This window comes from Leucopleurus acutus (assembly GCF_964270905.1).
Source record: "Leucopleurus acutus genome assembly, chromosome: 8".
In the NCBI taxonomy this organism is placed as follows: Eukaryota; Metazoa; Chordata; class Mammalia; order Artiodactyla; family Delphinidae; genus Leucopleurus; species Leucopleurus acutus.
In genome coordinates, this window is record NC_139151.1 from 99,413,814 (window position 1) to 99,436,538 (window position 22,725).

Below are 22,725 nucleotides of genomic sequence, written 5' to 3' on the forward strand. Positions count from 1 at the left end.
GTGGGTGTGCCTCCCCGATCACACCTATGACAGGGCTTGACCCCAGGCCTTGACCCTTTCCTTAGGGAATGGATTCAAGCACCCCAACACCCTCCCGGCCCCGTATTAGAGGAGACTGGGGAGTGTTGGATGCTGGGAGCTGAGTGGAGGCTATTGGGTAGCTGCTGAGACAACTTCACGGGCCCAGGGAGGGACACCCCCACCCCCCAGCCCTAGAGGGCCTCCAGCTGCTGGCGGAGGGGATGTGGAGATGGGGGGCGTGCAGCTGGGAGGCCTGGCTCAGACCCTTACCCTCCAACTCTTCATATTCGGCTACTGTCATGTCCCTGAGCCACTTCACCCCTGGCATGGCCCGGATTGCGAGAAGCCCCAAGGAGCCTGGGTCTGGGCTCCGTCTACCCTGGAGTGAGGGACCTGAGCCCAGGCGCCAGAGAGGCTGAACCTTTCCCTGGTCAGTCGCTGGCCTACCCCATCGGCTTTGCAAAATGCCCAGCACCCCTCCTCTTCCTCAGCAGCCCGGGGTTTATTTCAGCAACATCGACACAGAGATCACGCCATCCACACTGAGCTCTCACATACACACCCTGATGCAAGCCCAGGGTCCGTGGAGGAGCCCTCTCCTGTGTTTGCTAGTAAAATGCCACCTGCGGGGATTCACCTCCAACTCCTACCTCATCCCGGTAGCAGAGATGGAGGGTTTGGTTTGGTTTTTCATCACGGAGTCTCTGCTGCAAGGACGGGGGCGGTGCCCACCACCTCCCACCTCTCACTCATCACCCCAGCACAGCTCAGAGACGTGTCCCCCGTCTCTCCCAAACCCCTCCCGCAGGCCTCCCTCCCCTCGGCCCGGCTCAGGGCTCCCCCAGGCCGCAGCCCTGTCCCAGCATGGCGGGGTCAGGGCACTGGCCCAGGCCTAGGCACCCCGGGCAGGAAGCTGGCAGAGATCAGGGCCGCCATTCGAACTGGGGCAGATGGTTTTACCCAGGAGGAAGTTGACAGTTTCAACTTCAAACACGATGACACAGGCCCCACACTGCCTGCTCCCCTGTCCCACCCCTGCGTGAGCCTGCCCGCCCCTCCCCCTTCTCCCGGAGAGGCAGACACAGGGCCAGACACCCTCACCTACAGGGGCCGAGCTCGCTGAGGTTGAGGCAGAGGAGGCCGCACCCATGGGGTCTCGACATCCGCCGCTGGCCGCCCTGTACCTGCTAGGGCTGCTGGGTGAGTACCCCTTCTGGGGTGTCTTCTGGGGTACCTGGGCTCAGGGTACAGAGAAGAAGATGCCGGAGTCAGATCCCCTCAGTCTGACTCAGGCTCGCATGTCACCTCTCTGGAGCAGCACGGAGGGCTGGGGCCACCAGGATCCCTGTCTTCTCCCCCAGCCCCAGCTCGGCTCTTGGCCCCGCCTGTCCCACCCCCAGGGCCCCACCTCTGCTTCTCTCTTGCACTGTTGGGGACCTTACTGTCCCCTTCGAGGTGGAATCCATGCCAAGATCAGACTCTCGGCCTAGAAATCAAGTTGTCCAGCCCTCATTCAATGCCGGCTTCCCTCTGCTGCTACCCCCCCAACCCCAGGAGTGTCCAGCCGTTACCTGGATGCCTCCAGGGACAGGAAACTGCCGTCTCCTGGGCAGTTCCGATGATGCTCTGGGCACAGCGGCCAGGGCAGGGTGGGGACCGGATCACCGTCGAGCAGATGCCAGAGACGCACACCTTTGTCCCTAGTTACTGGTTTCATCCCAGAGGGGGTCTCAGCCAGGCCTGCCAGCCAGGCGTGGGTCTGCTGTCACTCCAGACCCGGAGGAGGGGCTTCTGAACACTTCCCCGGGGGCCACTGTAGAATTGACTTGGGGCCTCTGGAGAAGCTGTCTGGGGATAAGGTTGGGGTGGGTGAGTCTGGGGCCTACTGTTTGCTGGAGGGGAGACGGTGGAAAGGGCAGTCCTCCATCCCTGAGGCCTTGGGACGCTAGTTCAGGACCGGAGCCCTGCTGCTGGGGTGTCACCGACACTGGCCAGTGGGGAGGGTCCTGAGCAAGCGGGAGGGGCGGGGAGGGGAGGGTACTTCGTGACCTGAGCCCTGGGGTCCAAGCCTGGCCGGGTATGACCTCAGATAGGTCCGAGCCTCTCGGGGCCTCCGTCTCCTTATTTATAAAATGCAGGGGGGGTGAACTGGGTAAGATCTGACCACTTCTCAAGGGTTTGGAAGGTGTGGCAGGGTGAGAGAGTTGACTGACTCGGGACGGGAACAGGTGAGAACAGGCGGCAGCTTGCAGTTTCCCAGTTTGAAGGGAAAGGACTTGGGGACATTGCCTGCCTGGTGGGGGGCCTCAGTCCCTCCTAGAAAACGGGTGTGTAGGTGTGAGTATGTGTGTGTGAGAGGTGTGTGTGTGTGTGCGTGTGTACGTGTGTGTGTTTTCATGGGTTAAACATGGCCTCCAAATGTAGACTTGCCTTCTCCCATGCATGTGGCAATGGCACATGTGCACACGTGTCCTCACGGCTACTCTTCCATGGAGCTGCAGGAGGTGCAAAGTGCCTTCTGTCCCCAGGGCAGAGGCTGACAGATGGACCCCGCTGCTTACGGGACCCTCCTTGGCCCTGGAGACTCCAAGGACCAGGCCCCTAAGCTCCCCACCGACCCCTCACCTGTGGCCTCTGACCCCAGCAGGGCAGGAGTCTAGCGAAGCCCCCTGGGAGTGCTCTGCTGGCCTCCCCCTGAACCCCATCAGGGGCGAGGCTCCTGGTAGGACTAAGCCTAATGGAGCCCAGAGTCAGGAAGCCTTGGAGGCAGTGCCTTCACCAGAGTGTGGGAACCATCTGGAAGCCCAGGAGCTCAGGATTCCCAGTGTGTGTATGTGTGTGTGTGTGTGTGTGTGTGTGTGTGTGTGTGTGTGTGTGTGTGTAACTGGTGGATAAAAAACATTCCCATTGTTCAGCAGGTCACAGCTTAAGAAATACTTTTTTTTTTGCGGTACGCGGGCCTCTCACCGTTGTGGCTTCTCCCATTGTGGAGCACAGGCTCCGGACGCGCAGGCTCAGCGGCCATGGCTCACGGGCCCAGCCGCTCCGCGGCATGTGGGATCTTCCCAGACCGGGGCATGAACCCGTGTCCCCTGCATCGGCAGGCGGACCCTCAACCACTGCACCACCAGGGAAGCCCAAGAAATACTTTTAAAGCCATTTTCTTCTGAAAGCTTCACAACATCCTAGGAAGCAGGTGGGCCCATTGTCCCTATTTTACAGTGTGGAAAACTGAGGTCCAGGGGGAGCAGCTAGTGAGCTGCAGAGCCCACCCCAGCGCAGTGCTTCTGCTCTCGTGGGGGCTCCTCTGTACCCCTAGCCAAGAGCGAAGGCACACCAAAGCCACTCCCACGAGTAGGAAAATGGCTGCAGGACACAACCACCACCAGCAGACAGGCAGCCACCGAGGGCTGGGGACACCGAGGGTCAGGGCTGTGGCTGGGGGCAAACAGCACAGGCGCCCTTCAAGACATTCCAAGTAGAGATGCTTCACCGCCAGAGCCCTGGGAACACTGCGGCCTCTTGGCTGGCTATCAAGTTTGTGCCCGTGGCTTGGGGACCTTTGGTACATGAAGATGCTCACAGCCTGCTTCCCTCTGCAGCTGCCCTGAGCTCCAACATGCCCAGGGCTCACCTGCTGAAGGTGAGGCATGGAGGCAGCCCTGATCACTGCCCAGAGGCTCCGGCCCAGCCACCGGGACTCCAGAAGCTGGCACTAAGGCTTGAGAAAGTCACGGACTTGGTAGTTTGAATTCTGGTCCCCCCTTGCCAGCTGGGTGACCATGGACCCGTTCTGTAAGCTTCAGTTTCCTCTTCTGCAAAATTGGAATAATAATAGGACCTGCCTCATAGCGGTTTATAAGGATTAAGTGAATCAATGAATACAGAGCTTTGATAGGAACGTCAGTTTGTGTAAGTGCTCAGTAAGCATTAATAATAAATTCATTTATTATATAATTTTTATAATTATTTATATATAATAATTTTATATGTATAATTTTTATTTTATTTATTATATAATTTATCATATAAATTTACTTATTATATAAATTTATTATCATTATTATCAGAGTCAGCAAGAAACAAGGTGTCAGGACCTGGTGGGGAGGCCTCGAGCCTGGCCATCAGTCTTTCTCTCCCCCAGTCCTCCTGCACAGGCTAGTTATTCATTCATTTATTCATCCACATACATTTATTGAGCATCTACTAGGTGTCCAGCTCTGTGTAAAACTCTGGGGATACAGCCGTGATCCACACAGGGGTCCACCCTCATGGAGGGCGCACCCGAAATATTTACAAATTTCTAAATATCGTGATCAGTGCAACGAAGGAAACCGCAATGTTTGAGACTCATTAACCAAGTTCACGTTCGAAGGGGCTTCCAGTCTGAGGGGCTCCTCTCTGAGGAGGTGATGTCTCGTCTGAGACCCGAATGATGGAAGGAACCAGCCAGGCAGAGAAAAGTGGGAGGAGTGTCCCAGGCAGAGGGGACATCAAGGGTGAAGGCAACGGGCAGGACAGGCCGAGGGGGGCTGGGCATCTACAGTAGAGGAGAGGAGAGGGGACGCCCAGTGTGAGCCCGCCATCCGGCCCGCGGCCTCAGCTGCAGAGCTGAGGCCCTTGCTGGCTCTGAGTGCAAAGAATCAGGCCCCTAGCAACCCCAAGCTCCCCACCCCCAGCGGGTAGCAGAGGGACCTGGGGGCTCGGGGGCTGGCACTGTCCCCTCTGGTCACTCTGACCAGCGCCTGCCTACAGTTCAGAGGGGTTTCTCTGCAGTGACCAGGGGACCAGGGAGGGACTTCAACTCCACCCAACAAAATTGATTGAACACCTGTTCTGTGTGCATGCATGTGGGTGCCTGTGGGTGCCTGGTGAGCATGTGTGTGTGTGCTGTGTGTGTACCTGCTATATGTGTGCCTGTGTTGCGTGCAGACATGTGTGAAGGCCTGTGGGGCTTTGGAGCAACGCAGATCTGGGTTCGATTTCTGCTTGGCGACTCACAAATGACAAGAACACCCCTCTGAGACTCAGCTTTCTCATCTATAAAATGGGGATAACCACTGTGCCCATCTCAAAGGATAATTGCTATCATTAAATCTGGTTCATTCATTCAGACAGCAAGTATTTACTGAGCACCTACTATGTGCCAGGTACTGTTCTAAGTGCTGGAGACACAGCAATGAACAATCAAAATTCCTGTCCAGGTGCATCCGACATCGTAGTTGGGGTGTGATGGGGAGACAGACAGACAGAAGCTAAATCAATGATCATATGGATGTTAGGAGGTCACGAAGTGACGTGAGGTTGGGGATTGGGAGCTCGGGGGCCATGCTGTATCCCAGGAAGTTGCAGTGGGTCTCACGAGAAGATAATATTTTAGTAAATACATGTAGGAAATAGCACCATGCTATGTGGACCTGGGGACGACGGCTGCAGGCAGACGGGCCGTCACACACAGGCTGGTGGCGAGGCAGCTGTGGAAGCCTCCATGAGCACAGAGCGTTTTCTCCAATGAACTCAAGGCACCCAGGGGCCAAGCAGAGGAGAAAGGGGGAAGAGTGCCCTGGAGAGAAACTGGAACTCTCGCCTCTCCAGGTCCACAAGCTGTTACCTGGAGCCTCCGGCCAGATGCATTTGGGAACCCAGAATTTTCCAGACTGGGCAACATGCCATAATGAAACACATTCCCATTTCTGCAGTGAAACCGAATTCGCACACTGAAGGCACAAATGCCTTCCTGCCAAATGCATCAGAAAAGACTCTTGGTTTTAGACTTTGAATTGCAGACAGGGAATCGTGGCCCTGTGTCACTTCCTCTGTAACTACTACCGTCACCACCCCTGCCCTCATCATTGGTATGTACCCCTGGGGGGCTTGACCCATACGGCTCCCACAGGGACCCTGATACTCCCTTGTCCCTGGGGCACAGCTGGGAGAGATGTGGTAGAAACAGGATAGGAGATTGGTGGCAACTGGCAGAGGCAGCACGGGTCCCCTGTACTGCCACAGACTCCCCTCCGGAGTGAGCCCCTCCCTCTCCCTGGCCTCAGTTTCCCCCTTCTGTACCATGGGCGAGCGGGCTCTGGGGTCTCCCAGTGGTAGAGTCCCATGGGGCCCTGTCAAGTGATGGTGACGGAGTTTCTTCACCGACCCTACCACCAGCGAGCTGTGTGACCTTGGGCAAGTCACTGAGCCTCTCTGAACCTCGGTTTCTTGATCTGAAAATAGGGGTGAGCTCGGTCCCTTCTTCACAGGGCTGTGCATGGAAAGGACGAGCCCCTGTGCGGGCTTTGGGATATGTGAAGCTCTGAACAGAAAGGAGGACTTGTCCTTGTGACAGTGGAGTCACATACGGTGGCGTGAAACTCATGCAAATTCAATCAAACACACGAGGCCACCAGGGAGAGCGTGGAATTGCAATTCAGATACGAAGGCCACTGTGCCCACAAGCTGCGCACCGTCGCTCATCGGCGCAGACCCTGGGTGAGCGAGATTAGAGACCTGAATCCGCTGTTCCTTCTGCAGGCTCCAGCCCCCAGGCTCCTCCTGGCATAAGCCCAGTGTGATTTTCTACAAGTTTTGCACATAAAAAGGTTCCTGATCAAAAACCGACCACTTCGTCTGGTGCGCAACCCGACAAACGGAATTTCGGCCCTTTGAGATCTTTGTTTCCCTGAAGCCCTGATACAGACTCAGGTTAACACAGCCCCACTGATGAGAGTCGTTTCAGAAAAGCGGAGTTCCTGGCCTTCCGAGTCAGCCTCTCAGCAGAGGAGGAGGGAAGGAAAATCCGGAATGCCCCCAAAAGGCAGCTGACAAATTGTGTTTGCTGTAAATTGATGAGAATGTTATGGACTATTAAAGGGAATCACTGTTAACGGAAGACATGGAACATCAGACTTCCAAACCGCACTAAATCAGTCTGTCAGTTTCCTTATCCGGAAAACAGAGTGATGACAGCCCCCCCTGATTGAGGCAGTCAGGAAGAAATGGGGTCTCCCGTGAAAAACCCTTGGGGTCTGCACGGGGTCAGAGGTCGCTGTCACTATTATTATCATCCGTAAAGTCCCAGCTTCTCCCTGGGATCCTGGGGCCCCCTGGACCCTCGGCAGGCCACACCCTTGTCTCCATTTCTCAGTGTGTAGGGCTGCAAGCATAGGTGCTCACGGGTCCAGGCAGGCCCATGAGTGGGTCAGAGGTGGCATCAAGTGTACAAGCTCTGAAGCCAGCAGCCTGGGCCAAGTTCTGGCTCTGCTGTGAAGCGGGACTGATAATACGGGTCCACCAACGTTCATTTGCAATTCCAACCCCCCCCCCAAATTTGCAAATTTCTGGCAAACGTTTACAGTGCAAATCCTGACCTGAATGAATAGGAGACTGCTTATAATCTTGACACATCCCACTTACTGTGAAAATTCATATGTTTTGCTGCAGAAGCCATCATGTGTTTGAAGCTGAGGCTCTCCAGATGCAGGGTGGCAGTAGGCTGCCCCGAGGGTGCTGGCAAACCAGGACAGAACAGGCTGCCCTGGGGGCTCATGGGGATGCAGCCCCACATGGCCAAAGCATATTGCTTTTCAAAAATATCTGGACCTTGGGATTTTTTTTACAAAAAAGAAAAGTAAGCGACTTCCCTGGAGGTCCCGTGGTTAAGACTCTGCGCTTCTACTGCAGGGGGGCTCAGGTTTGATCCCTGGTCGGGGAACTAAGATCCTGCATGCGGCACGGTACGGCCCAAAAAAGAAAAAGAGAAACAAAACAGAAAGAAACCTTACAAAACAATGGGCTCCAGAAAAAAAATTATAACACTGTGCTGAGCAAATAAAACTCATCTGTGGCCTGACGTGGCCCAGAGTATTGCTGTACAGGGAACCAAAGAGAGAACCATCCAGAATGGGGGGGGATGCAAGAGGAGAGGGGAGGAAGGGGGTGAGCTCGTAAATGTCTCAGAGCCTCTTTCAGGAATTCATTTACTCCTCACTGAGACCTCATCAGGGCAGGCAGAGTCAAAATGGTTAAATCTCTGCAAAGGCAGACATGGGAGGGGGGAGGGGAGAGTGAAAAAGCCTTCCTACTGTCTCTCTGGATTTTTGGCCCTGATCGTTCCCTGGCTTGGCCAGTCTAAGCCCTAAATAGTGGGGCCTCCAAGGAAAGGTTGGCAGGGGAGGGAAGGGGCCTGGCCCCAGCTGCTCGGGGTGTGGTGTTGGATGAGAGACTGGGGAATGGCAGGATGCTTCTGTGCCTCCTGTCCCTCTTGGTATCATGGGTCCCCAGGCTTCTGTTTGCAGGTTCTGCAGCAGCAAAGCCTTGGGCCTCGGGCTGCACGCAGGGGCTGGGCTAAGCTGTAGCCAGGGAAGGGGTCAAAGGGACCCCGAGCACAGTCAGCAGCGTTCAGGGGAAGGAGGATGTTGGTCTGATCCCTGTGAGAAGCAGCTGAAAGAATGAATAAGTTGTGGACAATCAAAACCTGAAAGGATCCCTGGACAGACAGGAAGAAGCAGCACCCAGGAAGGCTCCCAGTCAGTCACACATCTCACCTGCCCACGCCTGCCTGCCTGCCTGCCGCTGAGCTACATCAGGAGCTGAAGATTATAGATCATGGAAGTTTGAACCAAAAGGAAGGTGAGGGAGGGTGGACTCTAACTTCCTGACTTTACAGACGAGGAGACCAAGCCCAGAGAGGTTGAGTGACTTGCCAAGATCACACAGCAAGTTCATGGAAAGTCTTCCCACAGTATGTTTCACTGACTGAAGGGAATCACAAGTTCACTCTCTTTCATCAGGTTTGCACGCCGGGAACATGCAGGAATTGGTGAAACACACAGCAGGCCGTGGCAGCCTTCCCTCTGAAGGGAAGGGAGGCAGCTGGGCCCAGCGGTCAAAAGCACAGACTGTGTGCCAGATGGCCTGGCTTGGAGTCCTGGGCCCACTCTTCATCAGTTGCTTAGCAAGTTAGTTAATCTCTCTGTTCCCTCATCTATAAAATGGAGATCAAAATAATAGTGCCAACTCCACAGAGCTGTGGTGAGGTTTGAGAGAGTTAATGTATAAAAGTGTCTAGGAGAAAGTACAACTATAAAAGTGTTGAGGGCTTCCCTGGTGGCGCAGTGGTTGAGAGTCCGCCTGCTGATGCAGGGGACACGGGTTCATGCCCCGGTCTGGGAGGATCCCACATGCCGCGGAGCGGCTGGGCCCGTGAGCCATGGCTGCTGAGCCTGCGCGTCCGGAGCCTGTGCTCCGCAACAGGAGAGGCCACAGCAGTGAGACGCCCGTGTACCGCAAAAAAAAAAAAAAGTGTTGAGGATGGTGGTGGTGATGGTGGTGATGGTGATGGTGACAGTGATGGCGATGGTGACAGTGATGGTGACAGTACCGGTGTTGGTGATGGTGTTGATGATGGTGACGGTGACTGTGTTGATGATGGTGGTGGTGACGGTGTTGATGGTGATGATGATGTGACAGTGATGGTGATGGTGATGATGGTGGTAGTGGTGATGGTGACAGTGACTGTGTTGATGGTTGTGATGGTGGTGATGGCGATGGTGGGTGGTGACAGTGACGGTGATGGAGGGACAAGACAAGAAATGCTGCTCACCTGAGGCCAGTCAGGCTCCCAGAGGGAGGCGAAGCCCTGGAATGCATAGATGCCTTTTCTCCACAGAGCATTTTCTTTTTTAGAATTTTTCTTGGTTCTCAGGTTGTTCAGTCTTTCCTGAGAATGTTCTCTGGTTGTTCTGTGTGAGATCCGCAGGGATGGTCAGGCCCAGTCCCTGTCCCCAGGGGCTTCAGGGTCTGGGGACTCCAGCACCAGGGTCAGGGTCAAGGTCATGTCCATTTCTGCTCATTTGTTCATTCCCTGAACTTGACACTTTGGAGGCCCAGCTGGATGGCAGAAGGCAGAGAGATGGGTTTGGAAGGCATACTCGTGGTTCAAATCCAGGTCCTGCCTGTTGCTGGCGGTGTTACCCGGGACAGGGCACTTGCCTCTCCCGACAGCTATATTGTGAACATATTCAACTCAAATTGTGGGGCCGTGTGGAAGATGAACGATACCCGTAAGGACCCCTCGCCCAGGGCTGAGTATACAGTAGGTGTTCAATAATTGGTAGCTGCTGTTAACAGACGTTGACTGTGGTGACTTTGGGACTGTGAAGGCCCCAGGTGGGAAAGGGAGGTGGCGAGCCCTGGGATCTGGCTCTCCAAGCGTCCAGACGAGGACCCCTGCCCCCGGGAAAACTCCCCAGCAGGCCTGCAGTCCCGCCCACCCCTGCCCTGGGCCCAGCCAGCTCCACAACCAGCAACACCAGCTCTGGTGTTGAACTGAACGCCAGCCAGGAAGGCACTGGGCTGTCTTTTGCATAGATTATTTCATCTCATCCTCACAACATTGCTATGAAGCTGGTCCCTTTCTTGCTCCCATACTGAGCCTCAGACCATGAAACTGAGGCTCACAGGGGCTAGGGAAGTGGCAGAGCTCGTACTCAGACCCAGAGAAAGGCATCAGTGCCAGAAAACCTATCCTGCAACATTCAGCACCAAAGAATGGACCTTTGGGTCCCCTATCCCCATAAGTGCCCTCAGGATTTAGCCAAAGAAATGAATCCCTAAAGGTGTACAGCCCCATTCATGGTGGGAACTGGGACGGAGGGAGGTAGGAGTGGAAGGTCAGGGGTGAGAGGTGAGGGCTGGACAAAGGCCCCCTGCCTCCTCTCTCACCAAGCTAGCCGGGCATCTCCACCATGTCCTCCTGAGGCTGCCCTGCCCATTGCAATAGATCAGACGATTGACAGCTGGCCAGCCCCCTCCCAACCCAGGCCAGAGCTCTGGCCTCTGCTCTGGACCCGACATGCCCTCTGTGTGAGAAATACCTTCCCCTTCCAAGGCCCAGGACTCCCGGGGCAACCATGGCGGGCTCTTGCCAAGATGGAAGAAACTTACCATAGGCCACAACTTAATTACAAGGAGTCTTGGTTGGAGGGAGAGGGCAGGCTGGTGGGGCATGACTCCCCTTAAAATTCTACCACCAGCTTCAGAACACTCAGGCAAAAACGGGACTTTTTACACCCAGCAACAATTTCTCAAAAGAAACTTAAACACAGCCCTTTACTATATAAAGTACTCACCCTGACCGATGCTGTGCCCAGCTCCCAACTGAGAAGCAAGCCTGGGGCAGATGGAAACCAAGCACTTGCTCCACGACTGATAAAGCCAGGCAGCCAACGTGGAGGGTGGGCTCTGAGGCCATACAGGCGTGCCACCCGACCCGTCCCCACCCAGATCAAACCTCCGCCCCAGCCACACGTGAGCCGGACACATGGCCACGGACAACGAGCCACTTTGACACCCCTGCTCCACAGTCAGACGAGGCTCGAGGAGGAGGGACTGCCCAATGGCCCACATTCCTATTGAAGGCGCCCAGGCAGGAGCCAGGACAGAGGGGAGGCCAGTTCCCCCCAGACCCAAGTCCACTGGGCTCCTTCACCAACTGACCATGTGATCTTGGGCAAGCCCCTTTGCCTCTCTGAGCTCTGATTTCCTCCTCTAGAACTGGGAGCTGTTAAAGAGAAATTGCTATAATTCTTATCCTGCCTTGGGAATTCTAGAAAGTAACAACACATGTTCTGGGTTCCCGTTCCGGCTCAGTTCTCAGCTCTCTAGAACTATGACATTCAAACATTTTTTGACTGAAAGCAACACTCAGGATGTTTTTATATTGCCACCCAACACACACAAAGTGAGCCGTATCCTCACAAAACACGATGCATTCTGACATTTCTATTCTAGTCCGTTTCAGTATTTTAAAAATCGATGGTTGTGGGCTTCCCTGGTGGCGCAGTGGTTGGGAGTCCGCCTGCCGATGCAGGGGACACGGGTTCGTGCCCCGGTCTGGGAAGATCCCACGTGCTGCGAAGCGGCTGGACCCGTGAGCCATGGCTGCTGAGCCTGTGCGTCCGGAGCCTGTGCTCCGCAACGGGAGAGGCCACAGCGGTGAGAGGCCCGCGTACCGCAAAAAAAAAAAACGATGGTTGTGTTACTACATGATTTTTAAAAAATTGATGGTTGCAATGCTGCATATTACTACAGAGAGACAGCATGAGGGAATTTTGGGGGGTGATGGGACTGTTGTATGGCCTTGATGGTTACGGTGATTATGCAGATCTGTGTATGTGTTCATATTCATAGAATTGTGCACTAAAAGAAAATGGAATTTACTGCATGTTCTTTTAAAAAGTAAAGTTTTGGGCTTCCCTGGTGGTGCAGTGGTTGAGAGTCCGCCTGCCGATGCAGGGGACAGGGATTCGTGCCCCGGTCCGGGAAGATCCCACATGCCGCAGAGCAGCTGGGCCCGTGAGCCATGGCCGCTGAGCCTGCGCGTCCGGAGCCTGTGCTCTGCAACGGGAGAGGCCACAGCAGTGAGAGGCCCGCGTACCACAAAAAAAATTTTTTTAATTAAAAAATAATAATAAAAAGTAAAGTTTTAAAACAAGAAGGAAAATTGATGGTTGCAACCCACTAAACTGGTTTCATGACCCACCTAAGGGTTGCCGTCTGTAGTATGAAAATCCCTGCCCCTGAAGCCCACGACAGTGGCTGGAGGAAAAATGCCATTGATCAGGCTGTGACTAGAGGTGAGGCGAAGCAGGAGAGAGACTTCCCTTCCTGACCCTCTTCTCTCCTTTCTGCAGTCACTTCCTGCCTCAGAGGCCTCAGAGGGCTCAACTTAGAGGACCAAGGTAAGGACGAGCCACGTGGAGAGGGGGGCGGGGAACGATCCCACCAGGCTGTAGGGGGACCTGCCATCCCTCCATCGGAGCGAATTGCACCTTACAGAGAGAGAGAGAGAGAGAGTGCAGCCCACACCCCCTACCCACGCACACATGCGTGCATGCACACTTGAGGCCCATTTGCAGATAGATGCCCTGGATGGCTGTAAAGCACCCCACAAATGCTGGGTGTCGTGCTAATTATTATTATGACCCACTCACCAGGCACAGAAAAGATACTGGCCATAACTGCACCTTGCAAAGTCCTTTTCCTGCCCAGTCCTGCCAGATGCTCCCTGGCCAGAGACATTCGCCGCTGGGGCTGCAGAGAGAGGCTGCACCAGATTGTAAACTGTGTGAAATGTCTTGCCTTAGAGGTTGGACTTTAAGCCTAGAGGCTAGTGTTTCCCAAACAGGGTTCCACAGAACTCGTTGGACGAAGGGTAGGCAACACTACATCACCCACTGCAGACTCCTGACAGGGGACACTGGCCTAGTAAAGGCTCCGAGAAGTCCTGCAATGAGGAACTCAGTTAAGCATTTTCAGATTCAGCAGTTCCCAGACTCACTTCACCACAGACCTCTCTTTTTCACATTTCCTGAGATAACATCATGCTGAATGTATTTGGTGACAAATGTGGCGAGAGGATCTCATGAAGCTACCAGGCAACCAAAAGGGGCCACAGAGGGCTTGGTAGGCCCTGGGCCGGGACCTGGAAGCCTGCAATGGTATCCTAGCTCCAAACTCTAGCAAGATGGTTCCTGCTGTACAGTCCCACTTATATAACATTTGAGAACAGGCAGAGCTCATCTCTAGTAACAGAAAGCAGATCACTGGCTGCCTGAGGCTGGATTCAGGGCAATCGACTATGAAGAGGCATGAGGCAACTTCCAGGTGATGGGCGTGTTCGCTTCTAGAGCATGGCGGGGGCTATAGGTGTGCATACATTTGTCAAATTCCATTGAACAAGTGTCCTTAAAATGAGTGTATGTCCCTGTATGTGAATTGTACCTCGATAAAACTGATTTTAAAAGTTAGAGACAAGGGGCAAAGGGGGAGGGAGAGGGATGGACTGGGAGTTTAGGGTTGGTAGATGCAAACTGTTACATTTAGAATGAATAAAGAACAAGGTCCTACTGTATAGCACAGGGAACTGTATCCAATCTCCTGGGATAAACCATCATGGAAAAGAATATTAAATAAAGAATGTCTGTATGTGTATAACTGAGTCACTTTTCTGTACAGCTGAGATTGGCACAGCAATGGTAAGTCAACTAGACTTCAATTAAAAAAATGAACAGAAAAAAATAGAATAAAAGTTAGAGAGAGAAAAAGATCAGGCTTCGGGCCCTATCTGGGGTCTATTGAAACAGAATTTCCAGGAAGGGGCGATTCTGCAGGACGGTGGGCGCTGAGAGCCCCTCGTTCACTGCCCCGAGTTCCCTGGGCTCTGAGGTCTCAAGCCCCGTCCTCCTGGCCTGGTTTCAAGGGGCTGCCCAGATCAGGGGCAGCATCAGCCTGAGTTTCTGGAAAGTCCCTGCAAGGTCCCAGAGGACGACGCTCACAGGAGGAGCAAAGCAGGCAGCCCGTGGGCAACGGGAGCCTTGCTAGGGGTGGGGTCCAGATGGGGAAGGTGCAGGGAGGGGCCCCCATGGAGGGCCCTTTCCAGCCCGACTGCCCCCTCCACCTCTTTGACCCCTAGGGTTCACAGTGAGACTAAGTGGCTCCGGCTCGCGGTGCCAGGGCCATCTGGAGGTCAACTACAAGGACGAGTGGTACACGGTGCACAGCCAGAGCTGGGGCCTGCGCCCGTTCCACCGGGAGGACTCCGGTCAGGCCTGGAAGCTCTGCCAGAAGCTGCGATGCAGGGAGCCCTTGCTCCTCTCCCACTTCCATCACTTCAAAGGGAAGCGACCCCAGAGCCAGATCACCTGCCGCGGACAACTGGGGTCCTTCTCCAACTGCAGCGACAGCAAGGCAAATCAGGGGGACCCTCTGGCCCTGATCTGCTTAGGTGGGTAACTAGCTGGCCCCGTGGGTTCCCTGGGCCTGGGCACCAGCCCCGAGGAGGCTGCCCACGCCTGTGATCTGGGCCCTGAGCAGGCAGGTGGAAGGGGTCCCCGATTTACAACTACCCTCTCAGAAACATACACTGCTGGGGAACTGGAGGAGGAGTACTGAGGGCGTGCTGGCACCTGTCTGGGGAAGGAAAAGGTCGAGAGCTGGTTCTGCCAACAGTTAACTTCATTGTCTCCTCTTAACCTCTGTTTTCCCAACTGTAAAACGGGCCGGTACTGCCTGCCTCGCAGGAGGCCTAGACACAACGTGTGGGTCAAGTGGACTTAATGGGGCCCGTGGTACTTACATCATGAGTTCCAGGTCTTTCTCAACATGGCCGGTTGTTGACCCCAACTCTCCCCACACCCCCTACTCTTCCCTCCTCCCTCCCAGGGTCCCGGCCCCCTCCCTAACCAGAGCATCTCTTTTCAGAGCCACTGAGGACAACACCTCTTCCCACGAGCCCCCCGCCCATAACCACTCCGGAGCCCACAGGTAAAAGGATTCTGAGGGCCCTGGGGGTAGGGTGTCGGATTTAGCAAACAAGAACACAGGATATTCAGTTACATTTAAATTTCAGATAAGCATGAAAAGTTGTAGCGCATGTTCCATGCAATATTTGGGACCTCACCACCTCCCGGGGCCGTTGGCCAGTCATCCACCCGTCTGTGTGTTAGAACCACAGAGCAAGAGAGGTCCTGCTGCTGGTCGTCAGCACTCAGGTCCCTCCCCACCTCCCAGCTCCTCCCAGGCTGCAGCTGGTGGCGCGACCCAGGGGCCTGCGGTGTGCAGGCCTGGTGGAGTTCTACAGCGGCAGCCTGGGTGGCACCGTCGGCATCGAGTCCCAGGACGGGATCCAGGACCTGGGGAACCTCATCTGTGCAGCCCTCCAGTGTGGCTCTTTCCTGAGGCCTCTGCCAGAGACCGAGGCAGCCAGGAAACTAGAGCCAGGAGAGAGCGGTCCCTTGCCAATCCGGTGGAGGATCCAGAACAGGAGATGTGCCACCCTGGAGCAGTGCTTCAGAAAAGTTCAGCCCCAGGCGGGAGGCCAAGCTCTTGGCCTCATCTGTTCTGGTGAGTGGGACCGTGCCAAGACTCACGGGCGCCCCCATGTGGTCAGTCACCACACGTTCCTGAAAGCCCTCCGTGCAGCACAGGGCACTAGCGCTACGGAGAACACAAGGGACATGGGGGCTGATCGTTGGCCTCTAAGAGGTAGGGCGGCCATGGGGTGGGGAGGCCACACTCACACCCAACGCCCCGGGCATCTCTGCAAAGTAACGCAGAACAAGCCCAAATGTACCGCTGGCTCGGCTGCCACACGGGGAAGTGGCAGGACTTACAGGAGGAGGCACGGTCAGCTGGTGAGTTTGGTGGACTGTGGCTTGTGTCAAGGGCCCAAGCAGGATGGAGCGCTTGGAGGGGACCAGGCTTGCAGGAGGGGAGTTTATAAATCCCGGGGACAGGTGATGTTGGAGCGATGGTGAGACCTAGGAGGTCTCTGAGGCACAGCAGGTAGAGAAAAGCCAGAGCAGGGCCCCAGGGGGCTTCCTGCAGAGGCTCCCGAGTCACAGGCCACTGACCAGAAGAGACTGGCGATGCCGGTGTGGTTGAGACCAGGAGCCCAGAGGCTGGTCTGGGGGATCCCAAAACGAGGATCAATGGGGAAACTGCAGGGAAAGGGACCACAGGTCAAAATAAGGATAACCACAGCAGGCCTCGGGACGTAGTGGGCTCCTATCACCAGATGGTCTAGTGAAGCCCAGACTTTAAGAAGTCATACTTCCTGAGTGCTTACATCACGTTGGGGACTAGTCAGGGCATTCCTTCATTTTCACAACAAGCTTAGAAGGTGGGTGCTATTATTAGCCCCACCTTGCAGATGAGGAAGCTGAGGCTCAGAGGGGTTAAATTTCTTCCTCAGTATCATGGAGCACTAGCTGGGGTTTCCCCTCAAGGAGCACCACTCCAGAGCCTGTTGTGTAAGCCTTGGCTACTCCAGGTGTGATCCCGGACCAGCAGCACTGGCTTCACCTGGCTGGTTAGAACTACAGAGTCCCAGGCCCCACCCTCCACCTACCAATCAGGATCTGCCTTTCAGCAAAGTCTCAGGGACTCATGAGCACCCATCTGGGAAGCATCTGCTCTGGACCACTGGGCTATCCTGCAGGCAGGGATGCCCCCAAACCACTGGACACATGGTGTGAATTAGTAAGATGCTGCCCCCTCCAGGCAGAAGCAGCCCCCAAGGATCTCTTGGCCTGATGGAAAAACCTGGCTGGCTCTCAGGCCCACCCACCCCTCTGCTAGGAGCCCTCCTGTAGGCTACAACTTGCAAAACCATACCCAGAAGGCTTGCCTTTGGATTTTTTTTTTTCTAAATAGAAGATTTACTAGAGCTTTGAAGATGGATGTTGCTATAGAAACTGGCCAAAGCTGCTGCGATCACAGCTCGCTCTAACTCGAGCACATGTGGGCCTCCAGGCCCAGCCCTGATAAGCAGAAATGAATCAGTTTCTGCTGGACCAGGCCCTGTTATGAAAGCTGGTCCCTCCAGGCTTGAGGCCTGGGCAGCAGGATTCCTGGATTCAGTCCCACCTGCGAATCTCCAGTTCTCAGAGCAGGGGGTATTTCCCATCCCTGGGCCTCAGTTTCCCCTCTCTGAAAAGCCCTCCCAGCTCTCAAGGAGCAGCAAGAGAATGAGAGGACGTTTCAAAGAGGGAAGCGGACCCAGGTGGGGCCTATTTCCCCACTTCTGTTACTGCCACCTGGGTGGGGGACGACTCCCTGCTGGTGGCTGCTGACGGGCACTGCCAGCCTCTTCACCGAACGTGCCCGAGCTGCTGCAGCTGCCCAGAGGCGCCAGGGACAGGGCTTGATGGGGAAAATGCCAGAGAGGATGCCAGAAGAAGGGAAAGGCAGAAAGGAAGGCAGTCCCACGTGGTACCCAGACCCCCGAGCGCCAGGCCCTGCCAGGGCCCCCACTCTGCCAGTGTCACGGGGTCCCAGAGACCAGGCATGCAAGCTCGGGGCCCAGGGAGCTCCTGCCGAGCCCGCCACCTCACCTCCCATTGCTCTCCCCCCAGATTTCCAGCCCAAGGTGCAGAGCCGCCTGGTGGGGGGCAGCGGCACGTGTGAAGGCTCCGTGGAGGTGCGCCAGGGCAAGCAGTGGGACGCCCTGTGCGACAGCTCCTCAGCTAAGGGCATGGCGAGGTGGGAGGACGTGTGCCGGGAGCAGCAGTGCGGCAACGTCAGCTCCTACCAGCTGCTGGACACCGGCGAGAAGACCTCCGGGGGGTTCTTCTGTCCCCCGGGGAAGCTGTCCCAGTGCCACCAGCTTCTGCAGAAAAAATCCCACTGCAAGAGAGTGTTTGTCACCTGTGAGTTGGGCCCAGCCCACGGTGGGTGGAGGGTAGTTCTGGATCTTCCTTCTAAGACTCAGTCGATGAGCACATTTCTGAAGAACAGGCCCCAGGAACTAAAGAGAGAGCCCTGGGGAAGGATGGAGGGATGACAGATGAGGGGAGAGGGGACAAGAGTGCTCAGGCAGCAGTGAGCACGAACCGTCAATAGGAGACTGGCCGCCATTGTCAGGCAGCTAATGAATGGTAGAACCCTCCTTCCGTCTTCTGCTCTTCCAGATGGAAAGCAGAAAAGCAAGGGAGGGGGGTACATATTTGCTGCACTAATGGTAATTGACTCACACAGAAGAGAGAGCGATGAATGGCTGGCTGGCTATTTGTATATGATGGCAAGGTGATCACTCATAGTAACTGGAAAATGGTGGAAACTTAAAGAGTTGATCACAGGAGGGGCAAGTGATAGCCGATGATCAACTGTTACATAGTAAATGGCGGATAAATGAACGGGTAGCGGAGAATTTCAGAGACGGGTGGAGAGACAGCAGATAGAAAACTGCCTTCCGCACACGCTGGTGAGTTACTGGGGGAAGCCAGCCAGCCAGCCAGGAGCTTCCCTCTGAACGGACAGTTTTGATGCCTCCCAGGCTGGGGCTGACCTAACTCTGCCTCCTGCAGGCCAGAACACACGCCCAGCGGGCCTGGGTGCAGGCACAGTGGCAAGCGTCATCCTGGCCCTCGTGCTTGCGGTAATGCTGCTGGTGGTGTGTGGCCCTCTCGCCTACAAGAAGCTGGTGAAGAAATGTAGGTGTAGGTGCCCCGAACCTCCTCCCTTTCAAGCCCCTGCGTGGGGAGACTGGACGGGTTGCCCACGAGCCCCACAGAGGAGGGTTCCCACCTCCAGAAAGCCGGCCGGGAGCACCTCTGCTTCACCACCCAGCCCTGCCCCTCTCCTGCCCACCGGCCTTTCTCCGCACCAAGTAACAAACAGAAAATCAGGAAAATCACTGATTCGCCCACATCCAGGGCCCCAGCTGGGACCCACTCCAGCCCAAAGGGAGGGTATTCTTTAGACTGTGGTGGGTCCAGACGGTCTGACCCCAGAAGACACGTGCCCCAGGCCGGCTCCACCACTTAGCAGCTAATCGAACCACTTCCTCCCTGATCTCTGGTTTCCTCATACCACAAATGGGCGACCCCAGACCTTGTGAAGGTAGGGGGTATCATCCTGGCCTTGCAGAACTCGGGAGGAAATCATTCGGAGACAAGGGTGTGAGATTAGAGAGGCTGCCCACTGCCAGAGGTGGGCAGTGATGGCTGGGTCCCTGCTGCCCTCCCAGGTCTTAATTCTGGTTCTAAGCACCCCGCGGTGGTTTCTCCTGGAGAACCGGCCCCTCAGCATGCACCTGCCACCTCCTCCCTCCTTCCCTGGCTCCCGCCCCCCTTGCCCACGCCTGTCTCAACCCCCCTCCCCCCCACCATGTGCCTTTCCTGTCTGTCACTCAGTCCGCCAGAAGAAGCAGCGCCAGTGGATTGGCCCGACGGGATTGAACCAGAACAGTAAGTAGCCCCGGAGGCAGGATCCTCCCTTGGCCCAGGTCAGTAGCCACGAGACTCAGGAAGGAGGCCGTGAAGCAGGGTCACGGGTCACTGCCGACCGTGGACAGAGTCAGTGGCTCCTTGAGGCCTCTGAGCTCCCCTGTGCTCATCTAAGGTGTGACTGTAGCCACAGGTGTTAATGGGTGGTACTCAGAGAAGAGGGCCCCGTGATCAAAGAGACTCAGAAATCAGTGAGTTAAGCAAAGCCAGACACGGTTCTTTACTTCAGGACTTGTCAGAACCTTCGTGGGCATTTTTGCATGGTTCATCTCCAAAGCGGACGTATGTTAAGAAGGGTTGTCCAAGCTAGATTCATCATGGAACGTCTTTATCGTGGAACAATTTACAAGGCCAGTTTTAAGACATTTGGATGCAGCCGGCCCTGTCCCCACCCCTGGTCTCCATCCTCTCTCCTTCTGGCCACAGCCAGAGCCCCCTTTGTGGGTAGAACCACAGCCCTCCTCCTGCCTCTACTCCACCTTCTCCCCCACTTTGTGTGTCAAGGGCCAATTCCTTCAAGAAGGCGCTGTGTTGTCAAGTCTTTCTTACAATATAAAGCCCCCCCGTTCCAGGAGGGCAGAGACCATATCTGCCCTATCACTCGTGTTCCAGTTCCAGGCTTGATAAATGTTTGATGACTGACTGACTGTCTGACTGATGGCCTGCCCGCCCGTCAGCTTGCCAGCCGACCCAAAGCTGCTCTAAAAGCCTGAGCGATGCTAGAATGAGCCTCCCGGGGAAGAAAGGGAAAAAGGGTTGCACTGAAGGAGCTCAGGGGGCTCTTGCACCACCACCCCCACGTTACACAGTGGGAACAGGAAATTCAAGTTGGGCCCCTGTTGGGGAGGAGGACAGAGCATCATGTCTAATGTTACTATCTCCCACATCCGCTCAGTGTCTTTCCATCGCAACCACACGGTGACTGTCCGGTCCCAGGCTGAGAACCCCACGGCCTCCCACCTGGAGAACGAATACAGTCAGCCTCCCAGGAACTCCCAAATCTCAGCTTTTCCAGGTAAGCACCAGCTGGCGCTCCTAGGAATGACGGCAGGGCCGAGCAGAGGGTCACATGATCGCCTGGAGAAAGAAGGGAGGCCGAGCAGGGGGCAGAAGGATCAAACGGCCCCCCTCTGACAGCCGGTCACGGCAGGGTATGGAAGGGATACAGCCGTAACGGGCCACTCAGCTAGAGAGAATGTGCCGGGATGTCATTAACCCCAGCACCGCTGTGACCTGAAGGACCTGTTTCTCAATAAATGAGGCCCCTCGGATCCCTTGGAGGCAGAACAGAGCATCCGTCAGTGGCCCGCAGAGCCCTGTATCGAGTGCTCCCTGACTGGCACTGGCAATTAAGCCACGGGGAGCCTGGCGTTCAGCATCGTTAGAGGACACTAGCTGATTTGATCACAACAAGTTCAGGGCCGTTGAGCCAGCAGCTCAGAAAGTCTCTGTGATCTTCCAGCCCCCGCAGGGCTCTTGGCTCTGAAGGGCTCTCTCTGTGTAGCCTGGAGGGATAACCCTGCTCAAATGGCCTCCTTTCTGTCCACAGCTCTGGAAGGGGCCCTGCGTCGTGTCTCTACCCAGCCCGATAACTCCTCTGACAGTGACTATGATCTGCACGGGGCTCAGAGGCTGTAAAAGGTGAGCCCGGCCCCCGCAGAGCCCTGGGGATAAATAAGAACCAGCCACCTGGTTCCTCACCTCTGCTCGCCCTGCCCGGCCATGACCTGGTGGGGGGCTGGGGGACGAGCACCTGGACCCTTATAAAGGAAAAGAGTAAGCGTCAGCAATTTCGGTGACGGGAGCCGCTCTGGCCATTTGAGCAGAGGGGTCATGGACCTTAAACTCCATCTCAGGGCTTCCCAGGTGGCGCCGTGGTTGAGAGTCCGCCTGCCGATGCAGGGGACGCGGGTTCGTGCCCCGGTCCGGGAGGATCCCACATGCCGCGGAGCGGCTGGGCCCGTGAGCCATGGCCGCTGGGCCTGCGCGTCCGGAGCCCGTGCTCTGTGGCGGGAGCGGCCACAGCGGTGAGAGGCCCGCGTACCGCAAAAAGAAAAAAGAAAAAAAAACTCCATCTCAGAAGACTACATAAAAGAGCCCCTAAGGGTAGGGGAAGTTTAAGAGGTACAAACTACTATGTATAAAAGAAATAAGCTAGGAGGATGTATTGTACAGCACAGGGAAGATAGCCAGTATTTTATAATAACTATAAATGGAGTATAATCTATAAGCTTTTTGAATCACTATGTTGTACACCTGAAACGAACATAATATTGTAAATCAACTATACCTCGACTTTTTTTAAAAAAGCACCCCTGAGAGTATCCTGATGGACTTACACCAGCAGGAAGGAGAAGCTGCTATCCCTGACGTTGGGCTGGGGGCTTTGGGCCTGTCCCCCACCTCCCTGAACCATCTCCAGAGTATGAGGCTTCCTCCGCCGACACACTTCCTTCTCACCACACAGAACCGGGACCCAGGAACAAACATCAAGAGCCAGACCTTCTGTCCTGAGAATACTCTGCAGTCACTGCTTGGAAAACAGTGTCCAGGTCCTTGCCCGGCAGGACCATGGACGTGACTTTCCAACACGTCCTACTGCCCAGCAGAGGCAGGCCAGCTCACACATCTCTCCACATCTTCACCAGCCCAGGCGAAGACCCCAACGCAGCTCAGCTGGCCGCCCTCCAGGTGTGGAAGCTGCGAAAGGGCAGAGCCTGGAAGCAGGCATCCCTCCCAAGCAGAGACACACGGGGTCCGGACCTGGGCAGCTCCCTGCCCCGTCTGGGGGACTCAGTTCTCTTCTCCAGCTCTGACCCATGAGGCTCCACGAGGATGCTCACACCTTGCGGGTGGTGGGAGGCAAGGGCTGATTTCTCTCGTGCATTTTTAATATGTTCTTTGTAAATAATGATTTTTCTGC

The 22,725-nt window shown here is 55.6% G+C and overlaps 1 protein-coding gene across 1 annotated transcript; it reads left to right on the top strand.

Annotated features, from left to right (window-relative positions):
* Positions 1-1,169: 1,169 nt before the first annotated feature.
* Positions 1,170-21,440, top strand: CD5 (CD5 molecule; the record flags this gene model as incomplete). Its single annotated transcript, XM_082844472.1, has 10 exons — positions 1,170-1,221; positions 12,708-12,755; positions 14,489-14,800; positions 15,277-15,339; positions 15,586-15,918; positions 17,931-18,224; positions 18,882-19,007; positions 19,710-19,763; positions 20,698-20,817; positions 21,352-21,440. 10 exons carry the CDS (start codon positions 1,170-1,172, stop codon positions 21,438-21,440), a joined length of 1,491 nt encoding a protein of 496 aa, XP_082700598.1.
* Between the last annotated feature and the right edge of the window lie 1,285 nt (positions 21,441-22,725).